Source organism: Rhamphochromis longiceps, linkage group LG16, assembly GCF_057381845.1.
Source record: "Rhamphochromis longiceps isolate RC_006_pf linkage group LG16, R_longiceps_female_GT1.1, whole genome shotgun sequence".
NCBI classification, from domain to species: Eukaryota; Metazoa; Chordata; class Actinopteri; order Cichliformes; family Cichlidae; genus Rhamphochromis; species Rhamphochromis longiceps.
The window spans coordinates 7,419,196-7,444,815 of record NC_140572.1 but is presented as its reverse complement, the minus strand read 5'-3'; the positions used below and the strand labels follow the sequence as shown (position 1 = coordinate 7,444,815).

Below are 25,620 nucleotides of genomic sequence, written 5' to 3'. Positions count from 1 at the left end.
AATTAAGGAAAGTATTGGTCCAAAGTCAAAAGGCAAATTCCACAGACTTTTCTCCTCTTATTCATAACATGACAGGGCCCCTTTTTTCTTCTTTTCAAGACATAAAGCAAGTTGTAATGCACCACGCAGCACAAACAGCTCCTCCTACTCCCTCTCAACATACTGACCCACAATCCAGCTCCACTGCTGCTGCTGCTCACTATAAATAGAAAGAGATTTAACCTACAGCGAGGGAGAGAGGGAGGGAGGGAGGGAATAAAAGGGCAGTGCAGTGCAGCAAGATAAAGAGGGATGAAGGCAGAAACAAATATGAGCACAGAGATCTTCTTCCTGCAGATATAACTCATATCTGATGACAACATGAGGTGCCGGCAAGTTTGAAAAGACCTGTAAGCAATCAGCAACCACAGGAAGTCACAGAAGTGGCTTCTGTGGCCTTTGCACTTCATAATACAGGTGACTGCAGACAGACAGCAACAGTGAGGGGTAGAGGCTTGCCAACAGAGCAGTGAGCATTCTGTCTTCTAAAGCACACAGTCAAAACTAGGACAACCCAAAGCACGGCGACATGAAAGGGAAAGAAAACGTCTGCGTCAAGGTTAAATGATGCATAAAGCAAAGAGGGATTCAACAACGCTGCCCAGAACTAATTAAATATTCTCATTAATCACTGATCTATTAAATAATTATGCTGATTAATTCACTTAAATTTTAAACTAATGAAACATCAACATTTTAATTTTGATTTAGTTACATTTTATTGTCTGGATTGTCCCTTGAGAATATTTTTCACCACATACAAAGTCCATCAAAAAGAATCATCCATTTATAAATTGATTAAAATCCATTACTGGGCTGTTCACCAGTAACAATCCAAGCATGTGCTGTTAGAAAGAGACAAATCGTGAGTTTCACATGGCTGCCAGTAGAATTTTCCCTCCCTCTTTCAGTCTGTTTACAGTCTGAACTACTGAACATGTTTAAGCAGCCCATGCAAAGTATTAAAAAGGAAAGACATTTGCCAAAATGCAACCTCTTTAAAAAGAAAAAACTGGCTATTGTGTGATTGAGTGGCAAAGACCAAGCTTTGTAAAATATGCTTCTGTGAACAATAACTGGTACCTAAACAGGAAGTTCTGGGCAAGCTAAAACGCTGGCCGCTGCCTCTGAGGTGAAGTCAACAGACGATAGGTGGTAGGTTTCCATATTACTCATGCCTTGAAATGTCTGCACCAGAATTCAGATACAATTTAATACTCCAAACTACAAAAATACCACATAGTTAACAACATTGAAGCTCACAGCTCAAAAAGGCAACCTCACCCCGTCGAAAAAGACTCCTGTGCCACTCTTGTAAAGAAGAATCAAATAAGATTTAGGGCCTGCAGTGTGAACACAACCATAGCAGAGCAAAAACTGTTAAGCCCCTTCGTTCTGCTCTGGTTGATAATCCCCATAGCCTGGCTCCTCTCATCTGACAACATGAACCCTCGCCCAGTCCAACACAGGAAAGCCTAGTATGATTTATTTAGCAAGTAAGGGGAGAGCTGGGATTACACCTGAGGAGAGGAGGATGGGACAGACTGCAAGAACCTGAATCTTAAACTGACAGAGTGACAATAAATTCTCATCAGGTTTTCGTCTTTGTACTCAGGTGGGCTTGACACAGGTTTGCATCATCTGTTCTACATCTGCCTCTGGCTCAGTTTTAACATCAGGAAAGATGTCACCCCCTTGCTTCGTATTCTCCTGCCTTGAAAGAACGATTTGACAGTAGGACGTCCTGGCTGGCAGCAGGACAACCGTCGTGTCCAACAACAGACGCGCTCCCTGCCGAAGGGCCTTTCATCTAGACTGTGATCCCAGGACAGGCTGAGTCATCATGGGTGTAAACAGGGGAAAGCAAATCTAAAAATGCTTGTTCTGAAACCCTGCAAACTTGAAGGCCAAATACAAAATGAACACTTCAAAGACATTAAGTGTGCCACAGTATTTTTGCCTTTTTCAAAAGGAATTTGGTAACAACATTTACACCAAGAAAATGCTAATTAAAAGAAAAGTATTGCATTTTTGAAGACATTTTTTCCAAGAGAAAATAACACAACGCGAGCTCCCACACACCTGAAACAACAGGAAGTAACTAGCAGCAACAATCCCAGTTTTTCATGTTTCATAATTACTGCAGGATTCGTGTAGGGTTTATTTCTGGGTTGTCGGTTTGAAAGAAGCCATTAACGATCCGTTATGCCTCCTGGCATCTTGTCACATCTCCACTCAAACTTCATTGTCTTTTCCTGAATTTTGGTTTTTGAACAAATCAAACTGCCAAACTGAATACAACTTCAAGTCAAAGGACTCCAAACCTTTGTCCAGCCTACTAAGTCCCAGTTGATGTTAAAAGGGTGAATTGAGTATTTTCATGCTGGGTGTTGGATAAATACTGAATCATATGTGAAAATTTGAGAGTAGCACTCGACCCATTGCTCAGCGGACTGATATCATCAGTAGCTATTTACCATACCATTAGTATTGGTATTTATACCAGCTGACAAATTTATGTTAAAACAGTAAAGAAGAGACAGGAGAACACCATTCTACCATCTTATAAGTGTTGACATTGCACAAATAACTACACATGTTTGGGAAATTTGTTTGTTTTCGTAGGCCTAAAATTAAGAAAAATATTGCACGATATGTCAGATTTTTAAATCACCAAATATTGGCATCAATATTGGTATTACAAGTCACATATTGGTCAGACTCTACATGACAGGCTTTCAGAAATGGAAATCTTTGAAAACATTAGTCTCCTGATAAGGGTAGTTAATCATTTTACGTCACACAATCTCTTCTTATTCTTCCTTGACAACGTGTAGAATTTAGCTTTCCAGCAGGACCTCAGACTAGAGCTGCTACTCTGCTGCAATGAGAAGAGCAAGTTAAGATGATGGAGGTCTACCAGGCACACCCAGCTGGGATGAGATCCAGAAGGTGGCTCAGGACGCATTGGAGAGTTTACCTCCCAGTAGGTCTGGGAGTGGTTCAACTTCAGCAAAAGGATGGATAGATAGAACATACGTAGACAAGCGTGGAGGCATTTACCTCCACGCTCCAGGCTCATTAAACCAAAAAACAAACATACTAATTACTCCTGGATCAGACTAAAGGTCACACCTTTGATCAGATCAGAAGGTGAGCCACAACAACCAAACCTATACTGCCATAAAAACAAATAAAACGTAATATAGGTCATACCACTAAAATGTAAAGTTCTACAGCGGCTCAGCATCACTTTGCTGTTAGCACCTCCACATAAAGTAATTCTTCTCTGAGGCCTGCAGAACTCATCACGAGTAGCCAAAAATAACCAGCAAACCAGGCCCACAAGTTGCCATAGGATCAGGGCGGAGGGGTGGACATCAAGCGTTTGTTTTAATCACATGGTGGCAGAGGAAGAGGAGGAGAAGGGGATGGTGGCAGTTAGACAAGACAAGAGACAGTGGGAGAAAGAGAGGAGTGAGGGTGATTACAGAGTGATTTCACTGCAGAGCAATGCCAAGATGATAAAAGATAAACAATAAGCCCTTTGGCTTAACTGAGAGATTTACTGCGAGTGTGTGTGCATGTGTGTGCATGTGTGTGTGTGTCCACGTGACAACAGCGTTTTATAGCTAGGCAGATCTTCTATTTATTTTGTCCTTTCTATTGTTGAAAAAGTGCCAGATGTACGCAGATGTTTTCGTTGCTTGTAAATTTTTTCATACACACACACACACACGTTTCAAATGCACAGAGACACACACGCATGCACAATCATTCCTTTACATTCAAGTCAAGCTTATTTAGAGAGCCAAAAAACACGAGCCACCTCAGTCTAATACATTTGACTTAGATAAGAAAAAAAATTAACTATTATATCAATCTGGCCTTTTTGTCACCTAACAAAATGAAGTAGATAAGTATCAAAAACCTATAGACTGTTTGCTGTGTGCTATAAAAGGTGCTACCTTTCATAACAAAACACACACACAGGTAATCAGTGAGTGTTCCTCTGAGTGTTTACATGGCTTTTTATGACGCCTGTTAAGCATGAAGGACCCTTGAACTGCTGTGCAGCAGCAGCCGGTCAGAAGTAGGCCAAGTTATGTAACACCCATCAGCACCTTCCACCAATACCACTCCAAAGAGAGGAAAGTACATGACAGAGAGCAGTGTTCAAAATGTCAAAGCTGATGACATTTAACAAAAATTTATTTCACATTAATCAAATCTGTTTCAGTGGATTGTTGACAGTGGGTAGAAACTGGGGTGAATAATTGCAAGTCTTTGTTTTTCTAAATTATCACACACTCTTCAAAGTCTTAGCGCTTTTTTATGTAATTATTTTTATGTGCAGGTCAGCAATGCCAGTAATGCTGCAGTCATGCCAGTTAGAAAAAAGTGCTAAAACACCTGTGTGAAAAATTTCAGATATCATCTCAGAGAAACTAAAGAAACTCTCAGATCTGATATTTTGGAGAAAATAGGCAATCCACCAACACAGATCAGGGGGTGAAATTTTCTCCAAAGGGCACCGAACAGAATAAACCAAAACATACACACATAAATACAGGTAAAATATCAGCTCTTATCATTTAAAATGGTCAAAATAAAACCTTGATGGGAATGCCAGAAATTCAAAAACAATAATGGGCATAAACACAAAACATTCAGATAAAAACCACACAAAGCATATTATTATTTTACTTTTTGTAAAGTATACAATATATGCTTTTGGGTGTGTTAGGAAAAGAAGAAACTATACTGACTATAGATGTGTGGTGTAATTAAGGGTAAGTATGCAGCAGGGACACTGCACGCAGGTGTAGCAGTCTGTGCTATCCACTGACATGTCCAGGCTTGTTCTGGAAGCCTGTGGTGTGTCAGTGAGGTTTGATGAGAACGAAAAGTCTTAGTTATGGATCATGTGTTTCTAAGTAGCTGAAGCCAACTCTTTCTTACAGGTCACTGAACAATGAAAGTACTTTTAAATTGCAACCACACCTGCGCCTACACAGGTGATGTGCCTGAATGTTCCTATTGACCCACTTTGATTTGAGGAAGTATTCTATAACAGAAGAGCATGTCAGAAAACAATGCAACCAGTGAGAAATGTATTAAAAACGTACATCACTGAAACAAACACTCATTTGATAATTACTAGGTATAACTAGCTAAAATCAGTGTACTCTAAACCAACAAGCTTGTAATGAATCCCAGACTGTGTAAGACTGTGGGAACTAAATGGCAACAGTAATAATGTAATAAAAAAGGATCATTAACTTATACATTAAGAAGCTAAATGATTCAAAGAAAGCTACAGTTTTTTCAGATGTCTACAAACTGCTGCTGCTATTGTTAAACCATGCTGCTTTAAAGCTCTGGAGTTTTGCTTTTCACATACTGAAAGACTAGTTAAATGCAACATATTTAACAAAAACTGCATAATAAATGGTAACAAAAAACATTAAATTCCTGAGTAGCTAGATTTATCTGACAATAGCTTTTCTCCATTTAAGTCAACGGTGTCAAACATAAGGCCCAGGGGGCAACATTGCTCCATGCAAAGTGCATAAAATATATTATTACTTTCCAGTAATCTCACTTCAGCAATGTGGCACACTTGACATTTTGAAAAATGTTAAGGTGAGCATAAACTTTGGACTTTTAACAGTATTTGAGGTTTTGTAGCTTTTGCAAGACCTCTCCCATGAGCATCCAAACTACACCAAAGTAAATAAGAAATACATCAATAATTAAATTAGAACAGTGCATGTTTCTTTCATCATCTACTATTTTTGAGTCACAGTAAAAAAAAAAAAAACATATAAAATAAAAGAAAAAGAAAAAGACAAAAAGAAAAACTGAGTTTTTTGGTTTTATAATTACAGGACAGTCTGGGCAATGAGCAATTTATTTCTTCCAGTTTAAGCACAAAAAGTTTTTCTTTTATTTACTAAAGCTGCATTTTTTTTTATCATGTAGAAAAACTCAGACACACTGCTGAAATTTTATTTATTTTTCTTCTACGGAGATATCTCAGGCATTAAATGTGCATTTAAACTTCATACTGATAGAAAAGAGAGTTTCACTGGTTCAGCCCACTTAAGGTCAAACTGGGCTGTATGTTGCCTCTGATCTAAAATAAGTTTGATATCCCTGATTTAAGGCCACCTTTAATTTAAGCCAGCTTTGTTGTGATTGGCTGCCCACTGGAACCAGAAGGTCTGAGAAACAGAAAGTGGGTGGAGCTATGCTAACAGCTAGTCTGAAGGCCTGAGCTTTTGGTTAAGATGGATTGCCGTCATCTATGGCTTAAAAAGTAACAATACTGTAAGGTAGTAATATGAACATTAAAAAGCATTAGAAATGTTCCTCATTAACACTTTATTTTGGTTAGTTTATATGTAAAATCAGCACAGAAATCACATCTTTTAAGCATCTCACACAGCAATAGATTTTTCCCATATACCCCCCTCCTCATTTTACATAAAGCACCAGTCTGCCGAACACTTTCCAAACCCGTCTCCAAGGCAACCTAGTTGACTGAGGATAGTACGATGAAGGTGTGTGTGTGTGTGGTAAGGGTCATAAAAGGTGCTAGGAAAACAGAGTATAGAGCTGATCCTACAGTAACCTGTGTGCCAGCTCAACACAGCGAGGGCACAACATTTCACTTTCACTGTGTGTTATACTTGTATAACTATGCATGTGACAAAGGAAGAACCTTGAACCTTGAACAAAAATCATCCAACATTCCCACAACAACCAGAAAAAAAGCTTCTTAACACATTTTGTAAATGTATCTGTGTGTGTACCTGTTTAGACATCTTTGTCGGGACCAAAAACTGGAACGTTACTATACTTGTGGGGACCAACAGTCACTTATAAGGACAAAGGTGCCTGTCTCCACGAGTTTAAAGGCATTTTTAAGACTCAAAATGTGGTTTTAGTGTCCGGGTTACAATTAGGTTATGGTTGGGTTTAGACTAAGGGTTAGGGTAAGTGGCTATGGAAAGCATTATGTCAATTAGATGGCCTCACTAAGACATCAAATCGAGAATGTGTGTGTCTGCGCAGTGCTTTCAGATGAGAATGGTGTGTGACACATCAGAGCCAACTGTGAGTGACATGTTTGTTTCCAATGACAAGATAACAAAGAGAAAGACAAATACAGGAAAAAGCCGGTGACAGGGATGAGTGTAAAATGCATGCAGGGTTGCTTCTCCTTTCTCCAATAAAGTTGGATTACATAATTGTATTTATAGGGGAACCAAGGATGAAATCTAAGGGCAGAAAGTGATTTATCGTATACATTTTTTTTTTTCCTAGGAGCAAAGCACTTTGGGAAATATGATTATCAGTCATCAATTTGAGAATTAGAGGAGTATGTGCTACCACCCTCACTCTCATTTCCTATCTGTATTTCCACTGAAACTGCCGACTAAAACTAATGAGCTGAGCTGTCCTATGCTTGGAGTGGATGCACAAATGTGACACTGAGATTGATCTGCTGTTCAAACTCTGTTCCAGCAGTTTCTCCCTCCCCGCGTGAGCAAGAAATGCATTTATTTGTATCTGCCTAGTAACACAAACAGATTTCGAGTCACGACAACATCGCCTGCATTAATTAGGTTTTTGTTTTCCCAGGTTCTGGCACGATGAGATGAAAAAAAAAAATTTCGTATCCTGTGGTTACATCATTTTCAGGTTTTCACTCAGGCTGAGCTCATAACTAAAGATGCTCTTTGTTGCTCCTGATATACTGATATTTTTACTTAACGGTAAGGCATCTATGTTTTCTTCTATGGCTGTCAGAGGTTCCCTCTACATAGTTGCAGAAACTGTCTCTCTTCACTGCAGTCTGTATATGTGTTTTGAAACACTTCAGTCCTCATGGGAACTCGCAGTCTGCCCGGCTACAGGAGGAAGTGCTTTGAGAGGCTCTAGCCCAATCAGATGCCTGGCTTCTGGTCAGCTGGCTGAAGCTCAGCGCTGTGGTCCAATCATGAGGCAAAGTTTGTGGTCAGGTGACAGATCAGACCGGCTCACAGTGTTTTGAAGCAGATGAAAAGAAAAGCTAATGTTGCTGTCAGTCGGCCAGCCAGCGGCCTCACTGTGCGCAGGGCTGAAAGGAGCTACAGAACTCAATTAAACAAAAACAGGGTTTATTATAACTGCGGCAACAAGCGAGTGTGTGTGTGGCTAAGAGCCTGACCGATACACTTAAAGCAAGCAAGGCAGGCAAAAACTATTGAATAAAATGGTAAAATAAAATAAAATAAAATACATGCATGGCTTTGCAAATGCGCCGACGTTTTTGCACCTCCAGTCTAATTAGATGCTGATCTTGGTTGATTGAATGTTGCATAACTTGCAGAACAGTTGCCATGTTTGTTTCCAGGTTTAAAGCTGGTGACATCGCTTTTAAAGTTCTTCTTCATCAGTTTGCCCTCCAAGACTTCTCTTAAGCTTGTAACCCAGGACAAACACCCCTCCCGCCAACCCAAGAGAAGCTTTGACACCCCCCCCCCTCCAGATGGCCACTCATACACTCAACCCCCACCTCAACATTACACACACATTCACACAGAGTTCACCGTGTGCACCCGTTTAAACCACAGAAGCTCAGACAGTCCAACAACTGTCATCAAGAGCTTCGACCAGACACTGAGAGTTAGCTGGCGCGTATGTTTCGTGGGGGGGTGGCGGCTATGATAAGCCAACAGGAGGGCCACTGGGTTCTGCTTTATCCGGAGGTGCAGTTAGTTCCCTTCTTATCCAGTCAAAACCCAGCCAAGGACGCATCTCAAGCCTTTAAATTGAATTACTTCCTCTCCAAACAAGATTTCAGGAACGTCTGTAGACTGAAGCTCATCATTTACCGTCAGAGCAAGCTCCCAAGTTCATTAATGTCCTCTGCTAATTTTTGGGCCACTGGTTAAAGTGTGAATTTAACAGGGAATCTAGTTCAGTAGTTCAGTGAAGTTTTTCAACTAACACACACATACACAGGTCTGATTTTTGTGGTTTGATTCCCTGACAGAGATGCATACTGTATAAAAGAGAAAACATTAAGGCTTTTAGAGCATCCAACTCTCCTTCTAAGCAGATATTATGCACTAATATAGCTGAAATGACAGCAACGCTGTTGTCTTGACTGTCTTTATGTTTACGGTAGCTTTCTCAGAAAACATAGTTATAAAAATCAGGACAGGCCTTATGAGAGACTTCCCTTATGACATTAGTATATTAAATGTTTATTAACATTATTTTGCAAATGCATAAAATAAAGTAAAAAAAAAAATCTACCAAAATTCCAAAAACTCAGATCTGATCTAAAAGCATTACAGGTCCATAGTCAACAAAGATGTGGAAAACCTGAGTGAATATCCAACTCCTCCGACTTTTAAACAGCCTTTCATTTGTTGGCATTATAAAGCAGCACCTCATAATAATCAGTAAAGATGGTTGTATGACCTGAGAGGCAATGCACCAGCTTCAAAATACTGCAAAACAACTCTAAAAGATCCCACAAATGCTCCACTACCTAGATGGTAGCCTAAACAGAGGCTTTTAGTCAGAGTTATCAGGCAGAAACAGGTCACAGATAACATAATGAAGGGGCCTTTGTACAAGATGCAAGCTAGTGCTATGTGGAAATCAATAAAGGTGGAGTCCTAGGAAGAGGGAGAGAGAGCGAAAGGGGGAAGAGAGGCATGAAACCCATCTAAGTACACTACACTCGCGTGACAGATCCTCCGACCTTGGAAATATGACTGTGTGTACGTGTTCGTACTCACGACAGTTTAGCTGAGCTCCAATCTGAAGAAGGTGGGAGAAAACTAAAAGACTGTGATGAAAAAAATGCTCCTGTTGATTTTACACACACATAAACGACACCTATTGTGATATTAACAGTGTGAATAACTGCAGCAGCATCAAAATATTTCTGGGAAATTGAATTGATGCAAATTGTAAATTAAGTCAATGGTGACTAAGCTGCAACACTCCTGTATTTGGCTCAGATATCAGTCTGATCCTGGCTCAAAAAGCTTGATCAGATATTGGTGCCAAGTCTGTTCTCTTGTATGTTTTTCTGTGTTTGCGATGTCATCGGTCAGCAGCGGTAAACAAGCACTCATAAGAGGGCGAATACTGCATGAAAGAAGCGAACATCAGTTTGGCAGGATTTTAACATAGCAGCTTTTCTTCTTTTGCTTAATATTTTTTCACTTAAGCACAAACTCTTAAAGGCTCTACACCAACTCTTTCTCTCGCTCGCTTTTTCACTCCAACTCTTATTATGTTCAGTTTAAGGCTTGATGGTAAAACAAGAACACAACAAGACTCACACATTAACCTCCTAAGAACCGAACTCTTTCATGGCATGCATTTTTAATTTCTCCTTGCAATTCGGGCTGATTGGGACCTGATGAATATAAAAACAAACAATTATCTTTTTACCTGATTTTGCTTTACAAGGGTATCCACCTATGAGGACATTTGTTTTAAATTTCGATAAAACAGTGGCAGTATAATGTCCTCATAAGTGGATATCAGGCCTTTGTAGAGCAAAATTTATTATTGTGGTCTAGACAACCCAAAATGTGATGTCCACATATGTGGACGCCAGGTCCTAGGAGGTTAAGCTGAAATCCATGTAAGTGAGATAATTAAGATAAATATATGATGGTAATTTCCCCCAAAGCCAAGTTATCAGTATCCAAACAGAAAAACCAGAATCAGGGCAACTCTAACAGTGTTATTACCACATTGGCATTTACCCATGAGACTGAATATTTTAGAGAATGGCTATTTTTATAAATCCCCAACGACAGAGGATTTGAACATAATGTCATTTACTTAAAAACTTCAACAAAAAAGAAGAAAAGCAAAGAATGCCATTTGATGCCTGCTCTATAAAACAAAATGGATCTGCTGTTATCTTTTGTCGAGGAATAAATTTTCCTAAAAGTGATTTTTTTTCCTGCAGAATTTCCATCTGGATTTTAGCTTTAGCCCTGTGGTTGTTGAGTTTTAGAGGACGAAGATTGCTGGCAGTTAGGGAAATATGACTGATGTAACACACAGGAAACATTAAGCAAGGTGAAGCTGAAGTAAGCAAGGCTACTAATAACATCTCATCACTTGCCAGTCCTGGCATGTGACATAGTTTATGGGCTGGATCATAGAAAAATGGACTCTTGTGCCTATCGTGTGTGTCAGCGTGACTGTAACTGAGAACAGAGGAACAAACACAGAGGGATATCTGTTCACAACGAGACCTAATCAATCTAATAAACTTCAAAACACCTTCACTCCAAGTCTTACAACAGCCTCCTCACACTGACAAACAACTGCACCACCTCAGCTTTTAAATTACATTTGGCCTTCTTATCGCTCTCATCCGTAGATACTTAGAGTAAGGAAAACTGAGGCTCACTGACTCTAACGCTGAGAGAGAAACAACACAGTACAGGCCAAGAGAAGCACATACAAGAGATTAAGTGGATGTTTATCTATTTAGAATAGAATAGAATAGAATTCAACTTTATTGTCATTGCACATGCACAGGTACAGGGCAACGAAATGCAGTTTGCATCCATCCAGAAGTGCTTTAGTGATATAGATATATTACAATATATATTAGCAATAATATAGATATGTGAGTATATTACAGAAATGGGTCTATTATGGTATGTTATAATGTACACGGTATGAAGTATGTTGTGAATATTCTATAACTATAAGTATGTACAGGCTGTAGTGAGTACAAGCTATGTACAGGATATGAACAGGATATAAATATGAAAAACTATACAGAATATGAAATAAATAACTTTACAGAATCTGAGATATACAGCTATACAGAAATGGGAACTATGCAAGTTGTAAACAGTTGTAGGATTAAAAATTATCGAATGTACAGAATGATTGTTTACACAGGGCTATACAGTAGTGCAGTTAAGGTAAGTGAGATGTGTGGATAATTTCTACAGAGGTATATAAAGTGCTAGTGGTTGTGAGTGGTGGTTCAGTCCATGTTATTATTGTGTTTGAGGGTACAGTTGTCCATTGTGGGGGTGTGTATGTTCAGTCCATGAGTTAACGTGGGTCAGATGTCAGGAGGCAGAGTTCAGGAGTCTGACAGCTGTGGGGAAGAAGCTGTTCCGGTACCTGGTGGTCTTAGTCCGGAGGCTCCTGTGGCGCCTCCCAGAGGGCAGGAGGGTGAAGAGTCCATGTGATGGGTGACTGGGGTCTTTGATGATTTTCCCAGCCCTTTTCAGACACCGCTTCCTGTAGATGTCTTTTATGGCAGGAAGTGGTGCTCCGGCGATGCGCTGGGCAGTTTTCATGACCCTCTGCAACGCCTTCCGGTCCGAGGCAGAGCAGTTCCCGTACCAGACTGTTATACAGTTGGTCAGGATGCTCTCGATGGTGCAGCGATAGAAGTTCACCAGGATGTCTGAGGACAGGTGGTTCTTCCTCAGAGTCCTCAAGAAGAAGAGGCGCTGGTGAGCCTTCTTGACCAGCTTGGAGCAGTTGGTCGTCCAGGTGAGATCCTCGGAGATGTGGACTCCCAGGAACTTGAAGCTGCTCACACGCTCCACAGCCGTCCCCTTAATGTGGATGGGTGGATGTGGGTCAGCATTCCTCCTGTAGTCCACGATGAGCTCCTTGGTCTTCTCGGTGTTAAGCAGCAGGTTGTTTGTGTCGCACCACTCAGCCAGACGATCCACCTCCTCCCTGTAGGCGGCCTCATCGTTGTCACTGATGAGGCCAATCACCGTGGTGTCATCTGCAAACTTAATGATGGTGTTGGAACCATCAGCAGGTCTGCAGTCGTGGGTGAAGAGGGAGTAGAGGAAAGGGCTCATCACACAGCCTTGTGGTACACCGGTGTTCATTGTGATGGTAGATGAGCAGCGGTTATCCAGCCGGACATTTAAGGCTGGAACAACAATTCGAGTTTGACTGAAAATAATACAAACTAAAGAAGGGGTAAAGAAGTTCAAACCCCCTGTAGACAGAGGTGTAACAGAACACTGCAGCAATATATATCAGCAAATAAAACATATTACACTAAGGGAGAGCAGAGGAGGAAGAAAAAGAGGAAGAGGAAGAAAAAGAGGAAGTAAAGATGAAACCTCGTGTCAAACAGGTGGAGATATTTAAATAAAGATTGAAGCTCAGAGTTTACATACCCACATGGAATCTTTTTATATTTAAATATTCAAATTATGCTTTGATTTATTTTTTTATGTACTAACTGGAACCCGATGCAACCTGTTAATAGCATGCGTGGAGACTGTCCGTCCTCATCCATGCTGAACGTCAGTGAAAATAATAATTGGGGATTTGCCAAACCCTGACTTTCAATTGATGCACTCTGAGACGTTATCATATCTATACAAAACTAATTACAAAATAAAAATGTGATTACAGAGAACTTTAAGCCTGGCCAGTAGCTCCATGTCAGATTTCAGTACATGGCAGTTTTCAATCTTTAGTGCTACAGACATTTTGGTCCATACCAAATGCTGCCACGGTGCACTCATTTACAATACAAAGGCTCATTTCTTTTGTTGCTCATTTTTGGAAATGTAGCATCTACAGTTTGACACGGCACACAGGCAGAGCTAATGCTCTGGACAAGCCATCTGTTTGCACTGTCTGCACGCTTGCATCCATCCACCTAACACCGCATACACACTGTAGCTGAGTGTATTATATAACAACCTTTCCAGGAGCCAGCAGACACAAAACAAAAAAAATAAAAGAGGGCTATTTGTTAACTAAGATGGGTTTTTATAGACATGCATAAGTGAGACAAACACAGCTGATGCTACTGTCTGGATTTACATGTGGCATCTCAGACATTTAGCTGAGCCAGAGGAACAAATGGGGAGTTTAAATATAGTTTAATACATCTAATATATCAAAAATCCTCCTCAGAGGCATTCAAATAGGAATCAAAGCAATATTTTACATTGGCAGGCCACTAATGGGTCTATTAATGTCAGTCTGAGTGTATTTGGTTACTCACTTCAGGAATGATGGATTTACCAGTAGACACCCCTCATGCCCTAATTATGGAAGTTTTTTGAAAAATATCTCTGTTCACATGAAAAGCCAAGAAACCATATCAAGCACTGTCAAGGGCAAGTTAAAGAAACAGGAGGCAATATGACCCTAACCAGGCAGAAATATTGGCCAATCAAAAGCCTACAAACAATAAAGTGGTAGAGTCTGATGTTTACTGGAGCTGCACACCTTTCATGTTGCAAAATGAAATCTCTGTAAACACAGAAACGGAGTTGGAAGGAGGTTTTTTTTTCCAGTGATCCAAAACGCTGTTTACGTGTGGACGAAAAGCCAAAACACAGATACAAAGCTTACCCCACCACAGTGCCGCACCAAGAGTGTGAACATGGCTCCATTGTGGGGCTCTGCTTAATGTGGACAGCCCACACAATGGGCTGCCCAACACTGCGGCGCCCAGATGTGCTCTAAATTTCAAACCAGTAGAGGGGCCCACTGTGGACCCACGTGGGCCAAAAGATTGCATCTTTGATGGGTATTTGTCTCGATTTAAAAAGCATCCACACACACAAACAATCCTTTTTTCCAGACTAACTGATAACACCACTTCAGCAATTTCAGGTGAATTCCTGAAAAAAGAAACCTTTGTGAAAAAATTTTTAACAGAAACATAAAATATGTACTTAAAAGCACAAAGGGACTGATACACAATTACATCTCAAAAACTGTAACTAAGAGCTGAACAGCAGCAAGTGTAGCCACTTTTTTCTCTTTATCCTGATCAGTCCTAATTCTCTCTCTCTCTCCTCCGTGCCATCTTGAGGTAATCAAGCCAAGGTTTTCCAGTTTTGGGTCAACCAACACATCGGCCACAATGGTTGACTGGTATCAGCAAGTAAGAGGAAATTGACTGAAGGCAGTTACCAATCCTGTGAGGTCAAATGAGTTATGTGCTTGAAATTTTTTTAAAAACTAATATGATAAAGAACTGAAATTAGTTAGATATTTTACAATGAAGTTCTCTCAACTGATAAATGTAAGAAAATGAGGAAAGGGAAAAAACATTTCAAACTATTTAATATATATTAATATAATAACATTAAATACATAAATAATCCTTTTATTTTTATATTTTGGTCGCATTTTACTTTAATCTATTGCTTTGTGTTTATATTCTGTGAAGAATCAATTTTTTTAGCACAGGCAGCGATCTCATCTTTTATATTGTTGGTTTTAATGATCAGTTAAACTGCAATCAATGCTGTGCTCAAGAGAACACACAAAAAAATAAAGATCAATAAAAGCAGTGAGGTAAACTTGCGACTAGAGATTCAATCTCCAGCAGAGTTAAAAGTGCCAATCTTGTTCTGGTGACAATGGTGTAAAAATGAACGCAACAAATGGAAGCAAATGTCATCCATGTCAAAATCTCTTGAAATACAAAAGAAAAAACTAAATCTTTCTGCTGATGGATGAAAGGATCCTCGGAGATTCACCAGCAGAAGCAGTACAGTCACTGCATCAGTCCGCACCAGTGCGAGCATCAAAGACATGACCCAGATACTGTCTGAGGCTTGTGGCTTATTTTTAGCTTAACTTTAGCTAGCAGGCACGGTTGGCTACTGCTAACAGATTCATTAACAACAGTAGCAGGGTCACCTTTGAGTCGAATAAAAAAAAAAAAGAAAAGTGCTTCTAAAAGAGAAAGTCACCTACAACTTATAAAAGATTCGAGCACTACAGGCTTGAGCAATGTGTTGAAGCACTTTTGTGAAAACCTTTACACTGAAAGGCTCGGGAGCAGTTCCATCAGCGCTTTAGTGCAACTTCTCCATGAAACACGGTGACACAGTTGGGTTCCTGTTACTGCTATCAGTGGCAGAGCTTCCACTTCTTCTGTCTGGAAAGGTCACAGCAGATAAGCGCAGCTCTGACGGTAAAGAAAGTTCCCCATAGAGAGGTGGCAGGCTTTTGCTGCTTCACTTCCTGTGCTGAGAAAGGTCGCAGCAGACAAGACTAACATTCCAGTTTGAATAGCCGGAAGGCCGGTGAGCCGGCTTTGCATGAGCCTATTCCTTCTGACAGCTTTGTAGTTCCTCCACTTTACAGAGCCGGGGCCCCGGCTATAAATAGCTTTACCCGTACAAGTTATAAAACAAGAGAAATTTAGGAGGTGGGTAATAATAATAATAATAATAATAACGTGCTCCTGATGAAATCTTTTTTTAATAGGTTTAAGCTCGTACACCATTATTTCTGTGGATATTCTGAGTCACTGAAATGTAGATATTTATTTTTTAACACATTTAAACATCCAGCCTTTATTAAGGAAGTGGCTTTTGTCAAGATTGAAGATTGTAGTGACGAAAACACACAACAGTGGAAGTTTCCACTTGGATTAATCATCATGTTGAGTTGTTAGATGATAAAAAATTATTTTGTCAGTCAATTATTTGACTTATTTGCAACTTCTCATGGAGAAGTTGCACCAAAGCGCTGATGGATCTGCTCCCACGCCTTTCAGTGTAAAGGTTTTCACAATTATTTTTGGTTTCAGTTTGTCAAATCTGTGGATTTACTGTAGGTCAAGTACTGTGCATACTCATTAGTCACAGTCCTAGTTTGTAGCACTACTGGATAGGGCTGTTCGATATAACGATATATATCGGTTGACGATATAAAAACGTCTATCGTTTCATTTTACGCTATCGTTTGTTTCGTGGTGTCGCAAAATAAACTGTTTACGGCAATATTTTTTCATCATTTTGATGGTCACTGTAGTGGCTATATTAATTTCTTAAAGTTCTCTCTTTCTCTTATATTTAATATAACCACACTATGGACGGACAAGCGCCTGTTTTTATGCGTTGTCGTTAGCAACAACGACAGTAAAACCATCGGCCGTCCGCTTATTTTCCACATAAACCTTTCACGATAAAGCTCAAGATCCTGTTGAGACTTTTCAAAATAAACTGAATCACGTGAAAGATTATGCCGAGTATTTATGGATGAGAAGCAAAAAAAATAAACCTTAGCGTTCTAACCAAACGTTAGAACAGGCTTTTCCCCGCAGCACGCTGTGTAATAAATACTCACAAAGAAAACGGCGGCCGTTACAACTTATGTCTAAAAATGTATCGTTTCATGCATCGGTTAAAACACTCGTCTCCAGGTACATGACGCCCAGCTGGAAACACTTCCCGCAAGTCGAGCTGCCCGAGATTCACAGAATTTACAGAAAATGTAGAATTTTTGTGATTTATATCGTTATTGGACGATAGATGTCTTATATTGGGATATGAGATTTTGGTCATATCGCACAGCCCTACTACTGGATACTACAAGTCAAGATTCATGATATTATTTCAGTCACAGAAAAAGCCAGATACACCAGCTACCTATCAGGTATGGTGATTCAAATGAACTGGGTGTTTTTAATGATTGGGGCGATCGTGGCTCAAGAGTTGGGAGTTCGCCTTGTAATCGGAAGGTTGCCGGTTCGAGCCCCGGCTTGGACAGTCTCAGTCGTTGTGTCCTTGGGCAAGACACTTTACCCGTTGCCTACTGGTGGTGGTCAGAGGGCCCGGTGGTGCCAGTGTTCGGCAGCCTCGCCTCTGTCAGTACGCCCCAGGGCAGCTGTGGCTACAATGTAGCTTGCCATCACCAGTGTGTGAATGGGTGGATGACTGGACGTGTAAAGCGCTTTGGGGTCCTTAGGGACTAGTAAAAGCGCTATACAAATACAGGCCATTTACCAATTACTTTAAAAACATTTAAGGAAAATCCAATTGTTCTGCAGCTGTGGGCATTACTAAAAGCAGTGGGGCAATATTTAATATTCAAAAACAGCACTGCAGTCACTTCATTGAAACAAACTGAACCTCGTGGAAGATGCAGATGCTGATGTAGACTTGCAGCAGGTTGAAGGAAACCTGAAACAGAGCCTGAGTACTTAGACGTCCATGTATCTGACAGATCAGCTATGCATTCAGTCATACGCTGAGGTGCATCTCCTCTGAGACACTTGCAGTAATGGTGCTCTACCCAGCAGATGACAGGCAGCTGATAGAGAGCCACACCCAGCTTCACTTTATCAGCAAGGAGAAAAACAAGCATCTTTCCTGTTAGAAAGTCAGGATGAAGACTTGCACAAGAAGTGAAACTGCTTTGACAGGAGGTTTATTATCTGTTCTATCTAAACAGATTTTTTGTTTTACTTTCAGCCGTGAGATGATTTAGTGTTTTATATCACAGTATTGCACATTTTGCAGGCATTACCTTAAACTTCAGAGAGAGATTTATTATCAAAATGCAACAAATCAAAAAAAGGATTGATTTTTGCAGCTGTTAAAATTGTTGCAACCTAACATTTAATCAGATCTAAAGGTGTTATCACATCTACACTTGGTTCTTTTCACTGGCTTCCTGTGAAATAAACCAAATTATAAACAAGTAGCAGCATTCATGATGGTTCCTACTGGGGAATAAATCAATGTTATAACTTTAAATGCGTTTCATCTTTCCCCATAACGTGGTCATGAGATGCAGGTGAAATCGAGAATCGTAGTGCTGATGCTTCTACGTCCAAAAACAGAATACAGGGAACACTTGGTCTTGTTAGCTGCACAGAATATCTGGCACTGGAGTTCCACTGGTACACTATATATTGGAAGCACTACAGATAAAATCCTCACATACCACTGAAATGGCAGGTTAGAGAACGATGATTACAAAACACTGCACCAGGGTGAGGCGGTACATATTCCACCTCTGATACGAGGAGAACAGCCTGCTGTGCAATCTGGCTTTCATTTTATTCACATCTCTTTCTAGTCATTCACTTAGGCTACGTTCACACTGCAGGTCTTAATGCTCAATTCCGATTTTTTGATCAAATCCGATTTTTTTGTCTGCTCGTTCACACTACAAATAAAATGCGACAGCAAACGCTCTCTAGTGTGAACGCTCAAAGCGGCCCGCATGCGCAAAAGAAGATGTCACACACAACGCGCTCTGTTTAGACCCAGAGCAACAGTATTGTTTGACTGATGGCCCTTAATATAAAGACTTCGGTCTTCACGTTTCCCAATTTTTGCTTTAAGTTATTTTGTTATTTACATAATAATGTAAATAACCTAATAATGATCCTTATTGCTGTTTAAGAGAGGAGCGGTGCTTCAAAGGATAGCTGTAGATTTCTGTCAGAATCTGCAGATTATACAGTACAAATAAAATGTTTACGTTGTCTTCCCAACAGTTTCACTGACATCCACACTGGATGGCCAGGAAGCGTTCGCGATGTCTTCTCGGGCGCTTCTCTGGCGCTGATAATTGGCTTCAGTCTTGTGTCGGTGACGTAAAAGGCGGATTTAATGCGACTTGACCGTTCAAACAGCAGTCGCTTTCTAAAACATCGGATATGTATCGGATTCAGTACCACATACGAAAGTGACCCAGATCGGATTTGAAAATATCGGATTTGCGCCGTTCACACTGTCATAGCATGATCGGATATGGGTCGCATAGGGTCAAAAAATCGGATTTGATGCGCTTTCGCCTGCAGTGTGAACGTAGCCTTAGAGTTCAAGTCTTTTTTTAACATAAAAGTCTAATTACCTTAGGTTTTCACTCATTTTCCAATGATCAGCCACAACAATAAAAAATTAAAATAAAAAAAATAAATAAATACTTTTTTTTTTAACTCACACCTGTCCAACAGTGTGCAGGTCCCCTAAATGCCTTTAAATAAGCTCTGACCCATCGAGGTGGTGGTGATCCATCCTGTGCTGTCTGCTGACACCAGGCTCATGGGCACTGGATCCTCTGAGGTTGGGATGCTGGGCGGGTCTTCCATGGATCAGGCTTGTCCCAGCGTATCCTGCTCCATTTGCATGGTGTATACCTCCTGCAGTTTTTGCAGTATTTTTGAGGCACACTGAGGCGGGGTGTTTAATTTGCTTTTTGATTTATGACTTAAGGTGGCACCTGCATGAATGCCAGGTTTCCCAGCAGAACACGGCACCATAACAAGATGAGCCAAGTTACCCACTGTGCCTGTCGGGCATTTTAATCTTGTGGCCCATCTGTACTTTTTAATAAATACTTAAGGGTGTGTAAAGGCCTTAAAGAGTATAAATTCTAATTGCTCATGTAAAAACTGGATATTTCCAGGCTTTCCACATTTGTGGAAATTATGTTATTTCAACTGATATTTTGTACTCCCTCTAGCATGTTGATAATAAGCTGAACATGATCCACAGTGTGGTCTCCTACTCCACTTTAAATCTCATATTATTGCAGAATTTTTATAAATCTGAAACCTCTGATATACATCGTGTGGATACATGACAGAACAACAGGAACAGGGCTGTGGTTTTTCTAATCTAGCCATCAGAGCACAGCCATTAACTTCTCCTCACTATGCTGATGACTTCCGCTGTTTCACTGCTTCCTCACAAATTTCCATTCACTCTACAAATGAGGTAACAAGCTTCATCTTTGGGGAGTAAAGCCAAAAAGCTTATTCGTTTACTCGACTCAGATACTTTGTTACAACTTTGTAATACGGAGTGAGCCGGTGAGCCTGAAACAGTGAGTAAAGGAAAGAAGCGCAGCGAGACTCAAAGCTCAGAAAGTCATAAATGGGTTAAACCATTTCCTCAGAGAGAGGGGGATTCCCAGCCCCACATGCTGAGTGCAGCCTTACACCGGAGTTTTAAAATTTCCTCCAGCCCCTCTCTTCAACTTTGATTGAACTTTTCCCTCACCTCCCACTGTTTAAATGGAAACAGAAACACTGTGACCTCTGCATATTCATTTGTTTCTTTTCATGTTTTCTGCAGATGTTTCAGCTTTTCATTTCAAAGAAATCCAGTGAAACCTACACATTACGCTAAACTCGAAACCCCGTCGCGTGGAGGCAAACTTGTCGTCTGGAATGTTCAATTTAATACGTGGCTTGCACAGCGGTGTGAATGATGCACTGAGGCCCTCGTCTTTATTTTCTACAAGCAAATTAAAACACTGGTACCTCAATGGTGAAATCTTCTCTCTTGCGTATTTCATCTTTTCTGTCTTTCTCTCCCCAACCGCTCTACTCCCTCTCCTGTTTTTATTTCTCTGTCCCAACAGCTGTTGTCGGTGCACACAGCTGCAACACTCCTCACTCTGTCATGCTCTGCAGCTACTCGCCAGCCTGGGAAACCTGACCAATCGCCAAGTGTGGAGGATCAAGTGCACATGTGCAGACCCAAACACACACAGGCACACACATAGGTTTTTGGGTCAGATGTTAGCGAGGCAGGCGGCACAGACAAGCACAGGGAAAAAAGCCTCAGCTTCACTCAAACCCTGGTTGGCACACGTAATTATGATTCATTGAATCCTGAGGAACTAAACTCAAAATGTCAAGGTTAATTTGTGCTTCGGTGCATCAGAGCATTTCCAAAACCACTTGTCCCCTGCTCTAATGAAACGTTTACAGCCACCGTCGCCTTCCACTCCCCGCCAACCACAAAGAAACAAACAAAAAAATAATAATTCAAAGTAAATCGAGATCTCATTCAGTCTTGTTTTTCTTGCAGCACCGAAAAAACAAAAACAGCCAAACAAACACACCCACTGTGTATAATTACAAGGAGAAATTTCGCTGCACACACCGAGCGTGCATTTATAGAGGCTCGCCTCAGGGCCGGCCTCGCCATCCACGACTAGAAATTCAAAGTGACGCTCCTCTCAATAAGAGGAATCGCTCGGTGCTGCCAGTGACTTGTGTAATCCCCAAAAGCAAAGATGCAGTAGAGCCTTGTACTCTACTGTGAACACCGATGCCTAACGTACATGTGTAAATACGAGAGGTCAGACGAACATAAGCTCACAAAATATGCTTGCATAAGACTGGACTGCCAGTCCTAAGACTGCCCAGCCAATATTATTGGGTGATATTAGCCTTTTGCTGATGTGACCTTATTGACATTTATGATGGCCGATAAATGAAAATTGACAATATATAAATATATGGGAATATTATATTTTATTAAAATCAGGCTTAAGAAACCTTTATTATGGGTCTCGATTCACACTTTAGGACTGTATTCATTAGCAGAGCCAAAGCAAATCTTTGTCCACAGTAACTGTTCCAGATGGACTCTATCGAGGCTTTAACATGATCTCATACCATTTCTACCATATGGAGCATGTTAACCAGCTAGAGATAAACAACATAGCATATATCCATCCATTCTTTTTTTCTACTTATCCACTTCAGGATTGCAGGACCACTAGGTGGTGTGGACAGTATAAAAGATGGACGTGGCTACAATAATGTCACCCACTAGATTCTGAGGTTCCAACTGAAGCCTTGAGATAAGCATTTCTTTATCTTAGTAGCCGAGTGGCTAGTGACTGACAACTTATAGCCAATGAGCAGGGAGTCCTTAATTTTAAAACACAGGCTTGACCAAGAGTTATAAAATAGACTTATTCAATTTGAAATGAGTGACTGAGCCCATAAATTCAGAAACATTTATGGAGGTCAAGTAAAAAGATATTTTCCCGCAGACATCTACAGGACCAGAAGTCCTTTTTTGCAACCACAGCTATCGCCATATAGTGGGCCTTGCAGGTTTAAGGCACTTACGCAGCGACTTCATTTTTGCGATAGGGAGGCAACCTCCATTTTTTATACTGTCTACGATTGGAGAACATATTTATGTATAACTTTAATCTATTTTCAATCTTCTTCATGTCACGATTTCTAGAACATGTTACAACCTCCATAACAACAGTACTAAACATATTATGAGGCTGATGTAACTCTTTCTTAAAGTCTTTTTGGGCACCAAAATAAAGGCAAACACTAAAAATGTAGTTTTGTCATTCGAGATCTTGCTGCTATCCAGTTCAAAAACACTGGCTGACAGCTGCAGTCATACTTAAATGGCGGAATTACCCCCTCCCTCTGTGTACTGTCCAAAAACAATTCTGTCATCCAAATTAAATCACGATTTAATGCTTAGTAAGAGCTGATTAAGCTAGCTGACTGTATTAAACCCCTGCCTAGCTTACCTTATGCATAGCAGCCCCGAACTTTTCCCAGACATTCACCCATCAGACTATAACCTCCTAGTTCTCTACTCTAAAATCTGTGTGACGTCCAGATGCGCAGATTTAAGAACAGTTCATGTGATAAGACTGGTTTGTTCACAGCTAGCAAGTAAAGTCATGCCTCCTGCACGTACCAGAGAGGTAACACACTTAAATTAACGGTGTACTTGCAGCACTGAAAACACAGCACCGGCACGCACTCCTCCCACTGTGTGCGACATGTAAGAAAGAACAACTTCAGACAATGTCATGTGTGTTCACATGTGAAAAGAGCTCGACAAAACCTAAAGTCAGTTTCAATTAATCCTACAAAAAAACCTGGTGGAGAGAAAATGTGCACCACAAATCTCAGTCAAGGTGTTTGTTGTTCAGTGAAATTCAGTTGGAGTTATTCCAAAAGGATTTGGGCTGGGCCAATGCCATTGCTAGAATGCATCACAGAAGGGGGAAGGAAAAAAAACGCACAAACATACACATACGGGGACTATTTTCTAGCTTCAGGAACATAAGAGTGGATTGCAGATTTGACTTGCAATTTGTGCTACACAAGTGTCAGATGTTGCAAATGACTGCGGGTCACAGCCATCCAAGCCTTACCTGCTTTGTGTTTTACATGATATTCATGTGACATATTTTGAAAACAAACCACAGCAACATTCAGAAATGCAAAAGCTTTATATGATACAAAGCTGCATGTGTGTGAGACGCTATTTTCCAGCAGCCAGCTCAACAGAAGCTCTGGCAGACCAATCAGCTGTAACCCATTCCTCCTTTTTTCCCCTGTGCTCTCAGCTTTGCCAAATAACAACAACAGGGTGATGTCGCTGCTCTGCTGCTCATCTCTGCCAGGCTATGGATGTGGAAAACTGGGCTGCAAGAGTACCAGGTCTCCGTCAAATGCCTTTTCCGCTAAGTGTGATGGGATGAACAGGCCTACCTCCTCCCCCCTCCCATTAATGCAGCACAGGGCCGCTCCAGCAGAAAGGCCTGCCGGGCAACGGTGTGCACAAATGCGCAATGAAACACCGCCCACCCAATGGCGCACAAGTCGGTCAGCGTGGTGAAGCCTGTCATGCACGGATTGGGTCGGCCCTGTCAGTGCGAGGCAACGCGTGCACTGTGCAAGGAATATTTCACTGGGGTGTGGATGAGGAGAGGAGGAGAAGAGGGAGGAGGGATCTCTTCAGGACCAAAATAGGCCTAACGTTACCGGGATGATGTTAGCATCGTTGAATAACATTAAGATGAAATAATTAAAATAAATAAATGGATGTAAAGCAGAGAGAGAGGTCAAAACGCTATCAGAGATAATCCAGTCCAGACCGCACTGGTCCCAAGTGAAGGAGGGGAGGGGGTAATGTTATAAAAACGTGTTTCTGAGACCGTGAGAGAGGAAAAAAACATAAATGCATGTTTGTGCTCCAGTTTCCGCCGCCAGTTTGTTCTCAGATGGTGCTTAAACACACACACACACACACACACACACACACACACACACACACACACACACACACACTGAGAGAGATGGAGGCTCAGACCAACCTTGTAGACTTGTCCATATGTACCATTTCCGACCACTTCCACCAGCTCGAAAATCCCAGCAGGATCCTGGATTTAAAAGAAAAAGACAAACCGCAGAAGCGGATTAATTGATTCCCCGTAGCAATTACAAGCGGGTTCGTTCGATGCAGGAGCCGGCTGCGCCCGGTTCGCTTCTCATGCCAGCGGATATAGACAAAGAAAAGCTGCCGTAGGGCTGTGTCAACAACAGCACTGCCTCGCTGTGTGATTGTATTTTTTTGTTAAAAAAAATCTGAGGGAGAAAGAGGGTAAACGCGAGCGTGAAAATGTCACTGTGAAGCACACTCACCCTCAGGGATGCCAGGTCTATGTCCACCAGACTTTTAGCCGGAGAGTCGTTCGCCATTTTCGTTTAAAAAAGGTGGTAAATTAGCGGAATAACGGCGTGTTTTAGTCTCCTTCAGGCGGACGGCGTGTGTCTCATCCTCGGGTAGTTTTAATTTTAATCCCCTTACTAATATTTTCAACCCAAGGCGCGTTTTTTTCTCGCTATAGTCCCAGACAGAAGCTCCGCTGCTGCTGCTACATACCGACCAAGTGCCGGACCGCTGCGCTCGCTCGCTCTCTCTCTCTCTCTCTCTCTATTCTCCGCCCTCTCTCTCGCAGTCAGTCCCTATGTCTCTCTGCCTCTCTTTCTCCTCATTCCCCGCCCCTTTATCCCAGGGACAGCACTAGATTTTCTGGGGCCTGGAACCAAAGTCACCCCCTCCTCACCACCCCGAAGTATTTCTGCACATGCGCATTCACACAAGTGGTTCAACAATATATAGCAGTTACAAACACAACCCACCTCTTAGGATTACTTATTTCTTCTTCACCACGCCCACCTTATTAAACATTAGCGCTGGA

The 25,620-nt window shown here is 41.1% G+C and overlaps 1 protein-coding gene across 2 annotated transcripts in view; it reads right to left on the bottom strand.

The window, feature by feature from the left end:
• LOC146650514 (mitogen-activated protein kinase kinase kinase kinase 4-like) overlaps nt 1-25,338 on the bottom strand; it is a 104,440-nt gene extending 79,102 nt beyond the window's left edge. Inside the window, exons 1-2 of one of the 2 annotated variants that reach the window (XM_085384919.1) lie at nt 25,061-25,338; nt 24,733-24,798 (exon numbers count right to left, since the gene is read on the bottom strand). In XM_085384919.1, the coding sequence (XP_085241045.1) occupies nt 24,733-24,798; nt 25,061-25,117 (123 nt within the window). In that variant the 5' untranslated portion in view covers nt 25,118-25,338. The remainder of the gene's footprint in view (nt 1-24,732; nt 24,799-25,060) is intronic. The other variant, XM_085384917.1, reaches the window with a different exon arrangement.
• Between the last annotated feature and the right edge of the window lie 282 nt (nt 25,339-25,620).